The 11,542-nt window shown below is 45.5% G+C and overlaps 1 protein-coding gene across 7 annotated transcripts in view; it reads right to left on the bottom strand.

Moving 5' to 3' along the window:
• Positions 1 to 1,504: 1,504 nt before the first annotated feature.
• SGSM2 (small G protein signaling modulator 2) overlaps positions 1,505 to 11,542 on the bottom strand; it is a 143,509-nt gene continuing 133,471 nt past the window's right edge. For 6 of the 7 annotated variants that reach the window (XM_073316038.2, XM_073316039.2, XM_073316043.2 and 3 more), the window contains 5 exons: positions 10,131 to 10,213; positions 9,506 to 9,615; positions 5,276 to 5,372; positions 2,886 to 3,053; positions 1,505 to 1,750 (listed from right to left, as the gene is read on the bottom strand). In XM_073316038.2, coding sequence (XP_073172139.1) covers positions 1,662 to 1,750; positions 2,886 to 3,053; positions 5,276 to 5,372; positions 9,506 to 9,615; positions 10,131 to 10,213 — 547 coding nt within the window. In that variant the 3' untranslated portion in view covers positions 1,505 to 1,661. The remainder of the gene's footprint in view (positions 1,751 to 2,885; positions 3,054 to 5,275; positions 5,373 to 9,505; positions 9,616 to 10,130; positions 10,214 to 11,542) is intronic. The other variant, XM_073316040.2, reaches the window with a different exon arrangement.

Raw genomic sequence — 11,542 nt, 5'->3', positions numbered from 1 at the left:
TACTCTAAACTTTCAGTCCAATAGAGAAATGAATGCTGCAGAACCTCCGTAATACGTGCGAACGACAGAGAACTATTGCATGGAAACATTCCAGAGACAGCAAATGCACTCAAATAAAAATAGCACCACAAAATACCCTTTCTTAGTGCGGCAAATGCTGATACCTACATGGGAATTAGTGATGTCCTGGATTCTATTTTTCAGAGGTCATGAAGTTCTAATCCGATAGGCCCTAATTCTCTCTGAGAAGGCAGGTGTGCAAATTGCAGGGCATGCGTGTTCGTGAGGTTCTGCAGATCCCTGTGCTTGCCCCACTCCACACAGGTGCAGGAGTGGGAGATCCAACCCCACGAGAAGGGGCTTAATTTCCTATGCACTAAGCCAGGTTTCAAGAGCTGACTAACCTGAAAGTGTAAACTATATAGGGCCAGATTCTGCCACCTTGGAATACTTGCAGAGTAAGGTACTGACGACTTACTGTGGGGAAGGGTAGCAGAAATGTCTCCCTGATAGCTGGAGTCTCTTTTTATTACAATTATTTATATTGTGGAGGCACCTTGGGTCCCCAGCCCAGAACCCTGTTGTCCAGACAGAACAAAAAGCCAGCTCCTATCCGAAAGAGACTCTAATCTTTCTGACCCAGATTCAGCACCATGCTAAGCAACTGTGTAGTGGTCAGTGAAGTAGGGAGGGGTTTAATCACAAGTGTAACTTGAAGCACATGCTCAGGGGCTGTGGGCACTGAAAATTGGCCTTCACGTCTTCTCATACCAGTGTCACTGAAATGTCAGCAAACGCTACCGTTAAGGTTTTTTTTAAAAGACTTAAAATTGCAACACTCTGGACATGACGATTTAGCGTCTTGTATCTCTTAGAGGCAGCAATTTACAAGTTGCCCCCTCAGATTTTAATCCTAGCTTTCCTCTTCTCGTGAGGATGGTTGGCCCAAGGATACCTGACGCTCGCAAGGTCCCTGTAGATATGCTGCGGATTACTGCCAGGAGTCACTAGTGGCCTAGTGAAGATATTTGACCAGGAGTTTTCTGACTAAGCTGTCTTGGCTTCTCGGAGACAGGCTGTTTTTATTCTCTTCCACCGTGTGATTTCTAACGTGATTACTTGGTCATAAATGGTTCTAGATACATACGGCCAAAAACCCGCGTGGGAGCTGGGACATCCTTTCACCTCTCCTAGGTGAACTCCACAGCACTTGCTTGTCTAAGATCCTGCTCCAGTGCTCATAGACTTCAATGGGCGTTGAATTGGCGGCCTTAAGTCTGCATGCCCAGGGAGGTTTGGTCAAGCACAAAATATCTCTAGTGTGTTAAGGGTCTGATAGGTCAAAATAGGACTCCAAACCCCCAAATTCCTTCTGTATCTCAGACATGTAGCTGGACAATACCTAGAGACTAGGAGAGGGTAGAATGCAAAAAAACAAAAAAAACAAAAGGTTTGCCTCGCACTACAAAGTGAGCATAACAAGGACTATCAAACACAAACCTCATCAGCTCATGGTGGAAAATTTGTTTGTTTTAAAAGTCTATTACAAATCTCTGGACTATTTACTACATTACATGGAAGATGCAATTAAAACATCATCTGAAGTTACAGTGCAAGAAATGCTTAGTCAGCGCTAAGCCCGTTTTCCTCTTTGTCCGCGTTCACTTGTTTTCAATCAGCGTTTGCACTTTGTAGACGAGCTCCCTTGCTATCTTCAGGATTTCCTGGGCACTGTGATGCTCTGCCATTTCTACAAGACAGACAGACACAGATTTGTAACTGCCTGCCTCAGGAGTTGTTCAGGCTCCTGCAAGCCAGGGAGACACACACGTGCAGCAATCAAAAGTATTGCATGACTGTTGACTTGCACATTTAACTGTGTCATAAAAGATCCAGGATTAATCCTTTAGGGCTAACGGTCCAGAGATCCTGCCCCCCGTGTTAACAATCCCTTTTGTTTCAGTTTTAGTGCTGGGGAAAATCCCTACAGCCACAGGGATCAGAGGAGGAATAGGCTAGCACGCTGGTCATCTTAAACCATACAGCTGACCTTCACTCCCATTCCTCAGTGGCTCTGGGCTGGAAGGCTCATACGTCCCTCTATTTTAAAACATTCTCCCACTGCCCACTGGACAGAAGTTTTATAGCCGCCTGGGAACTTTTTCCAACAAAAAAGGTAGAAACTCGTTTGAGAACAGGCTGCTCCTGAGCCCTGAAAACCCATTTTCTTTCATCACTCACAGTCTACGGCAACCAGGGGTCCAGGGCCCTGCCAAGCAGGACCCATGTTAGACTCGCTGGGGCCCATGGCAGAAAGCTGAAGCGCCGGGCCTTGAATCCTGAGGCCGCAGCCCGACCAACTTAGCTTTGCAGGGCCCCCTGCGGCAATGGGCCCCGGGTAATTGCCCTGCTTGCTACCCTGTAATGCTAACCCTGACTTTCATATGTAGAAAAGCAGTTGTTGGGGCACAGTGGGGCCATGGAGTTTTTATAGCATGTTGGAGGGGCCTTAGAAAGAAAACAGTTGAGAACCCCTGATCTACGGCCACCAGCGAGGTTACCTGCATATAAACACTGTGGCCATGAGTGAGGAGTGAGTTTGGGTTCCTCTGTTTTTTGGGTGCCCACTTTGAGCCACCTTCTTAAAAGAGTCCTAGCTTCTGAAAAGTGCAGAATGCCTCCCCCTTCTGGAAAACAGGCCCATTAACATGTTCAGACCCAAACATCATGGTACCCAGAATTGCTAGAAAATCTTGGCCTATTGCCCACACTCTGATCTGAAAAACCCACCAGACACTAATGGGGAGGAGGTAAGGAGAGGTGAATGAGACAATTCCACTGCTTTTTATCAATGTTTTTTCCCCCCCCAAACCCCCATCTCTTACCATTAAAAAACTTTATGATATCAGTGAAGTCCATGTTGTTATCACGGATAATCTCTCGATAGACCTCCACTAGTGCTAAGGCAATGAAAAGGACAAAATGTTCTGAAGAGATGTGCTTTGCTGCCCAAATAACTTCCCACACTGTAAATACATCCTCGTACAACAATTCTGAATGGGAATAAACATTACAAGAGCATCTGATTATTCAAGCTGACCAGTTCTGTTTCTCAAAGGACATGTTTTCTAGGGCTGTTGGCAGAGGTCAAACAGTACTAGACGTCAGATTCTGACATGCATATGAGTCATGGTGGCAAAACCTGCTCCTTAATGGTTATACAGGCTCAGTGAGCTGTCAAAGAACAAGCTTACTTCAGTTCGGAGTTTTTGTTTATACAAAGCTTCCTAAGAATACAAAAAATTTCCAGATTGAAAAATAAAACGAAAGATCTCCCTTTTGGGAGGTGGGAATGAAACATTCCTTTACAACACCAGGGATTTAAACAGCACTGGGCTGTTCCCTGGAGACTAGAAACTGACTAGTTTCATTGTGTGTCCTGAGTGAAAAGCAAAAGATAACCAGCAGAGAGGGGAGTTATGGGAGTAAATGAGATTTTTTTCCACAGATTATGAAGACAATTTCACAAGACAAAGTAAATACAGATCACAGTGCAGGCAGGTAATAACAGACATGAGTTTGCCACTAGCTGTATAATCCCAATGGCCTGGAGAACTTTCCAAGCGAGCAAGACACAAAGGAGTGAGTCAGTGTGCTCTGTTGGACTGGACCTGTGAGGCAGAGAGGTGGAGTGACTTGTCTCCATGCAGGCCAGGGGCAGAGCTGGAATCAGTCTCCAGTTTCCCCTTCCTCTGTCTTGTCTATTTAGATGCTAGGGGCCAGATGTGTAAGGGTATTTTGAGGCCTAGTTGGATTTTCAAAAGTATCTAGGTGCCCAATTCCCATTCATTTCAATGGGCTTGAGGCATCTAGGAGCTTTTGAAAATCCCACTAGGGGCTTAAATACCTTTTAAAAATCTTGCCCTAAATTCGTTGCGCCAGGGATCAGCTCTTACTTGGTTTATGGACAACATGTAGGGCCCCAATTCTGCCTGGGGCTTCTAATCCTGAATCTTCACTAGTTATTAACAACCTCGCTTCCTTGAGGGGTTGAAAGCACTGTCTGCGCGGCTGAGGTGGTGGCTTTAAAAAGGGTGCCCGGTAATTGTTACAGCAAAGAACAAGCCCTAAGGGTCTCAGGGCAGTTTCTGTATTTTGCCGGGCTGAATGTAGCTGCTGCTTGTCAATGTTGTGGGTACTGGCAGCGAGGCACGAATCGGACACAGAAACAGACCCGTAAGGGCTAGCGGGTGCTGGTGGAAAGTGGAGCAAATCCAGAGACAGCAGTAGGGTTACTTTGGATTTCCACTGGTTTGCCTGTGAGCAGAATCTGGCTCTAACCGTTGAAAACTCCCAAAACACCTGGGCCCATCTTCACCGCCAGTGACAGTGTAGGGTCTGCAGCAGTAATTCTCAGACCCCAGTGGTTCAGGAGCCAAATTAGCGATCAGCGTTACCCAAAAGTCATGCGAATTCATTGTTTCATTTACTGTAGTGCTATAGATTCACACTTAAACAGGGTGAGGGGGAAAGACTTAGTTTTTATATATATTATGCTCACAGCAAAATGACAGGCCCAGTATTGTTATTTTTATCAGCTAAGATTGGTTAATAATTTAATGAAATCACACAGTGTTTTCTATCATGTGCCGTAAAGAGCCACTTGCATCTCACGAGCCTCAGTCTGAGTATCACTGGTCTACAGTGTGCGTTTGGCTGTGGGTCTCTTTGGAGGAGGGGGAAGCGGATTTGGGAGTCCCTTCAGAATCCTCTTCCCAACCCCCCATCTGACAGCTGCTCCAGCGAGAGAGAGAACCCCCAGACAGGCTCTTGTTTTTTCTCCTCTTTCATCTCTCTCGTCTGCAAGACCCGCACTTAAGTATGTGAACATCTGTACTTTTCAGAGCTGACTGTTAACGTTTCTTTAAGCCTCTGATCTGGGGAAAGCTAGTGCTCATGTGTTTAAACGAACTATTGACTTGTTCTACAGCAAGCACATGTCTCTTGGTTTGTAGCGATTGGTTATGATACACATCTATTTAATGGTGGGAGAGGCCATCTTGGTGTTTGGGATAGAGGATGATGTGTAATATGGTAGCACCTACAGGCCCTGCCCAAGACTGGGTTGTGTGCTAGGTGCCTTATACTGTCTTCAGAGCTATTGCTGTGCTGATTTGTTAGAAGGCAAATTGAGAATTGTACGTAGGGTCCTTGGCATGACCATGGCGGCCTCTGTTTACCATTCCTACCCCGACACTAAAGTCAGTGTTATTACCTCTTTTAAAATCAAGCAGGAACCAACGATAGCAGAAGTAAAAGTGGGTGTAGTCTCCATTTTGGTGCATCAATTCAAAGAGCTCAGAGTCTAAAATCTGGAAAACAAAACCAAACCCTTCAACTTGAGTATCCTGCCTCCGACAGTACCAGTATCAAACACTTTGAGGAGAGTCTCTGTACCCCACCCAGCCTGACCGTGCGCTTAGAGTAGCTCCTTAGCTGCTGTAACGTCCACATGTGACCGTACGCCAGTGACTCTCCACTCTGTCTCCCTCCCCTGACCTGACCGTAAACCAGAGGTGGGAGGGGAACACAGCTGGTGGAGAAGGTTACCTCCACCAGCTTTATGACAGCTGAGAGTTCCCCTACAGCAGGGGAATTCTCCACTGGTCACCCCCAACCAGAATACAGCCGCCTCAAGGTGGCCATAGCAGACTAGCGAATCCAGCCCTTTGTTTTGGAGCGGTTGTGCTGGAAGAGGAACAAAAACTTAGCTTACACGTATGCAGAAAAACGGGGTAGGAAGTTTGTATAAACCTCTGGGGCCAGATCCTCAGAAACTGGCTGCGTTTCACTGAAGCTGACAGCAATGGCGACGTACCCCAGCTACGGATGCTTAGCTGAGTTCCCACCAGCAAACAGGTGGCAGTCGTGTTCAGACGCCACTTCAAAAACATGGGGACAAAGCGTCCAGCTGGCGTAGCCTGATTAATATTGCTGAATGTGGGGTGTCTGATCACTCTACCCCCTTATCTTCTCCCCTACCCTTATGGGGGGGGGGGGCAGCATGAGACTGATACAGCAGGGCAGAAGAAGTCAGGACTCCAGGCTTTTATTGCCTACATTGCCACTGTGTGTCCTTGAACATGTAATTTAAGTTCTCTGCACCTCAATCTCTCCCTGTACAATGAGGATTATCCTAACTTCCCTCGCCAGGGAGTAGCAGGCAGGTTGATATTTGCAAAGCTCTTTAAAGGGCCCCAGGGGATAGGGCTGTTAAAGTCCCAGTTGCACCTTTTGAAAATTTCTCGCTCCGGTAGGTCAAAGCAATGGTTAGTCATTGCAGCGCTGTAAAGCATGGGTCTGGGGGCCACAGCTCCCCAGAGGGGTCCCAAAACTGGTTGAAGTTCTAAACGTGGGGGTCCTGGGAGGGGAAAGCAGATTAGGAGCTACTGCTTACCGGCAGGGGGTAATCCCAGCTATTTCAGGGGCTGGTTTGTGTGCTCCTACATTTATAAAAACAACAAACCCAAACATGTCAGTCACTTGCTATGGAAGCTCTTTGGTGCAGAGACCATTCGTTTGTTATACATTTGTGCAGCGCCTAAGATGGTAGGGTCCAGCAATACACATAACAGAGATCTACCAGCCTGCATTGTGGTCTAAAAGTTCAAATAAGCTAATATGTGTCCAGTTATTTGCACATGAGCGGTCCCACTGATTTCCACAGAATTACTCACTTAAGGTTTGCAGGACTAGATTTTTATAATCTGCTCCATTTTGTTATATGGAGTACTCGCTACTTAAAATTCAGAGTCTAACTCCCGGCTCCCACGCTGCAGCATGGAAGAGCCATACAATGAAACGACCTCTCATCAGATGTCAGGTGAACATCTCAAAAATAAAATGGGGAAGCGAATCAAAGTTAAGGTTTCTCCCAGAGGCCAATTGACAGGCTTGTGAGTAAGCGCTGCTTTCACTGTGACATCCGCCCTGGTTCTGAAGGAAGTTGCTGTTCAGCAGTGAAATTGTGGCCACACCTTTCAGGTACAGAATGTGTCGGCCCTCCCCGCCATCCTCCTCCTTCAATCCAGTCTGATATTTTTATTGCCCTTTAAAAGCTGCCGTAGAGCCACAGTATTGGACAGCCAGATACGGAAATACAATTTCAACAAACTCCACTGCCCAGGATCTGTTCTCACATACTTGCTCATTCAGCACAATAAGCCAAATGTAAATGTTTGTTTGGATCAGCAGCGTCTCTCAACCTTTCCAGATGACTGGACCCCTTTCAGGAGTCTGATTTGTCCTGCGTACCCCTAAGTTTCACTTCACTTAAAAACAACTTGCTTACAAAATCAGGCATGAAAATACCCAAGTGGCACAGCACACTATCACTGACAAATGGCTGACTCTCATTTTTACCACATAATTGGCAAAAAATATTGTACTTACATTTCAGTGTATAGTCTATAGAGCAGTATAAACAAGTCATTGTCTCTATGAAATTTTAGCTTGCACAGACTTTGCTAGTGCTTTTTCTGTAGCCTGTTGTAAAAGTAGGCAAATATCTAGATGAGTTGATGTACCCCCTGGAAGACCCCTGCTTGAGAATCACTGAGCTAGTTTACCCCCCAAGTACCACCAGATGAATGATAAACAGAGACATCTAGTGGTGCCCTAAAGTAACTTCCTGCAAGGAAGAAGCCCCTATCCTAGAGTGTTATCAGCATATTGCTTATTTACTGTTTATGGTCATGAGAATAACTACAACATGCAGGAGCCTTTAAAGGCTTGTGGCCTCCAATTTGGAAAAAAACAAACATGTATAAGTAAAATAGCTTCTTAATGTTTTCACAGTATGTGAATAACCTAATTATTTTAATCTCAGTCTACATTAAGATTGAGTTTTTATATTTAAAGCAAGGATTCAACAACTGTGACATGTATGAATACAGCACATCAAATCACTGAGTATCTTAAAAGGATCAAATTTTAATGAACCAATTTAATTGCAAGTACTCAGAGATTAACTAATTTTATAAAGATCAAATGTCATATCTAAATATCTGTGTGTAGACATATTTGTAGCATTGGAAGAGTTTCGATCTTAATTGGTTAAGATCAGTACCTGTCCCCCTCCTTGCGTGAAAAATCTTTCCTTTGTTCATTTTAAAATGAACAGAGGGAGGATTAAAAAAAAATCTTTGCACTTGTAGGCAGCTGACGGGGCTCAGAGGAGGCAGAGGGATCTACCTGCGTGGATGCAGTTACAGGATCAGGGCCTTAAGGTTGCTATCAAATCAGATGCTCAATAAGACATGATAATTTCTTCCTAGTGCAAAAATTGTCAGTTGATTTAAAAAATTTTATCTTCAATTATTTGAAAAAAATAACTGGAAAGCCTATTTATGTGGTCACACAAAATCTAGACCAGTGATTATAAACAGACCCTTAATATAGTTTATAAGAAGTTAAATTTTTAAAATCTAACAGGTTGCCTTCTGCTGATGATGTTTAATAGCTGGGATACACATTAATGTGTGTTATATTTTAAATGGTTACATATACATTACACCTTTGTCAACTACTTACAAATGTAACCTTAATATAAAAATGTGACTATGTCCCTCTACTATAGTTATATCACAACCTGTGTCTAATTAATGGTGTTAAAGTAAATATGATTCACTGTATCTGATTAAATCATAATATTTTTGTACTTTTTATTATTTCTTACCTATTTACCCTGGGAAAACTGAGATCACATGCAGCGGGTGGGGGTGGTTTGGTTTTCCCCAGAGTTGTGACCTTCTAACAAACAACCCAGCTAAAATAGTGTGTGTGTCCCTCGCCCTCTCACACGTCCCTTGCTCAGTATACACACAATGAAGCAGTGGCCCAGACAGGATTATATAAACCATCACTGCACCTGACTGCTTTTCCCCCACCTTCCCTGCCTTGCAGTGTAGTGTTGGGGGCTAAATAAATCACCCAAAGGTGACAGCAAGAAGAGCTTCCAAGAATACAGATCCACGCAGCCCAAGTCCTGTATGTGAGCGCAAAGGAAACTGAGCCAATGCCAAGACAATTCAGGGGTCTTTTCTTCTCAATTGCTCTCAGGGGCCTGAGCCGTCTCCCATTGAATCAGCCCATAGACCCATAGGCCGAACTGTCGTCATTACTCCTTGTAGCTGGTTCATAGGATGATCAGTCCATGCGCTTTATGGATATCCCTCTGTGGGCAGAGCTGTGCTGTACCAGAGGCTCAGTGCTCCTTCCAAGAGCTATATACACGACTCTGATCCCAAATATCCCTTGCTAACTGCATAGGGCAGACACCCAGGAACTGAGATGCTTAACCCCCCAATGGAGCTGTCACCACCTCATTGCATCAGCAGGACGAGCCTGCCTAAGAGCGGGGCCGCTTCAAGCTAATGGGACATAAAGGCCAATACAAATATGCTTCCCCTGCCCTAACCCCAGCTCCTCTCCAGTGAGGACTCGCCTGAATTAGTGATCGCATGTTGGCGAAGTGTGTGTCCATAGCACCTCCGTTGGGGAAATTCTGGCTCATTCTCTTCATTAGGTGGCTGAAGCAGCTGTACACCAGTTGATCTGTGGATAGCAAGTGGATGGATTAGAGTGCTGCAAAGCCTGGGACCCATGTTTGTACTGGACACGGCAAGATGCTGCAAGGTAACGGGGTGGTGGGGAGGGGCAGCTTTCTCCTTCCAAATCTGTTATTTTCCCCCATGACCAGTGCCGGGTGAAAATATGAGGTGGGCCACTGGACCGTCTGTCTGATTGCAGAAGGAGCCCAGCTCGATTTGCAGATCCCATGTTGAGTTTGCAGTGCCAGCAGCTACAGAAATACTGTTACCTCTGTTTACAGGTCAACTTTAGTCTGGGGAGATTAAATAGGGAATCCCCAAGAGGCCAGGGTGAGTCACTTCGCAACAGGAAGATGACTGGAACGCTGCAGCCTTCCGTTTGGGGGAGTTGCCATTACATAATGCACACAGCTTCCTCCGAAACGTGGTACGCTTTTGACTCCGTGTGTTCCCAAGGGCACCTCGTACTAATCTGCCAGGGTAGCAGAGCATTACAAAAGGAAAACTTGGCCCGCCTACCGTTGTCAAGGATAACCATGAGAGGAGCCAGTAGGTCACACATGCCTTGGACATATCCAACATCCAGGTGCTCCCACACATAACTGCACAAAAAAAGAAACAGAAGAGACACTAGCAAACGTCATCTCTAAATCCCCTCTCTGCTGGATCATTTTTAGTGGACCTAAGACCCAACTCCAATAGAAAGCCCTATGTCTAGCGCTGGGCTGTAGATCCAGTGGGTGAATTCCCTAAGGAGGAAGCCAATAGTGCTTACAGAAATCACCCTTAAAAAGCCCTACAATTTAATAGGCTGGTGCAAAAAAGCTGTAAGAGAGGATCTCCTTCTCTATCGAATTGTGCATCAGGGAGAGAACTTTCTACTGCATTATATACAGGGCTCCAAAAAACTCCTATGGGGTGGTGCTCTGACATTCTCCATGAGGGTACAGCTGCATATTAGTCCTATTACAGCCAGCACCCCGGCCTGTTTAGTCACAAATACATCACACTGGGGTGTAGAGAGGGATCAGCAACACTAGTTATTCTCCTGCTCCACCTGAGGCAAAGGTGAATTAGGTGTTTAGATTTCTACAAAACAGAGGGAGAGAGTTACATAAGCACATCACTTTTTGGGAGGAAGAAAAAAAATCACTGACTTTCAGTGTGGTTTGTGCTCCTAAATCTTCAGTGGCTTTGAAAAATATCCCTCCTCCAGGGACTTTTGCCACCGGGTGAAATACAAACTAACGAAAATAAAGGCAGCAGCCGCCTTAAAAACCAGGGAGGCACAGGGGGGCTGAGGAGAGTCATTGAACCAAACTGTAAACTCCGTATATAATGGAAACCACTTCAAGCCATAGGGTGCAAGAGCACCCTTAGTTCCAGCACCTATGGGGAGGCAGGCGTGTCTGGTAGTGGGAATCCAGCCCCAGCTTCCAGAATCATGCCCTAGAAAAGCCAGGAGACTACGCAGATTTAGAGCACTGTATGGAGTTCAAATACCACTTGGCAGGGGCAGAATGTAGCTCAGACCACATAATTTAGATGCAGAAACTGTAATCCGGAGGCCCACGGAAAACCCCAAACAATGCATGCACAGCCTCGAATGTCTGAGCATCCAAACTTTTCTTATGAGAAGTAAGTTTTAATTTTTGGACTCAGAGCAGGATACTCCGCCAGCAGCGACATTGTTAAAGGGACAGTACTGACCTCTGATTCAATAGGGTAGCTCTCTCCATACTAGCTGAACTGTTTCCAGGAGCCTGGAGGGGGTTTGATCTGAAAACGTATCCTTCCCATTCCCACTCGCTGAAATATCACTCTCGTATCAGAGTGCCTCCGTTTCCTTAACTAATTTGATCTTTGCTACAGTTCTGGGAGGTAGGGAAGCATTAGCCCCATTTTGCAGGTGGGGAACTGAGGAACAAAGT

Source organism: Lepidochelys kempii, chromosome 17 (assembly GCF_965140285.1).
Source record: "Lepidochelys kempii isolate rLepKem1 chromosome 17, rLepKem1.hap1, whole genome shotgun sequence".
Classification (NCBI taxonomy): Eukaryota; Metazoa; Chordata; order Testudines; family Cheloniidae; genus Lepidochelys; species Lepidochelys kempii.
The sequence above is the reverse complement of the archived record's forward strand: the minus strand, read 5'-3'. Positions and strand labels throughout refer to the sequence as shown.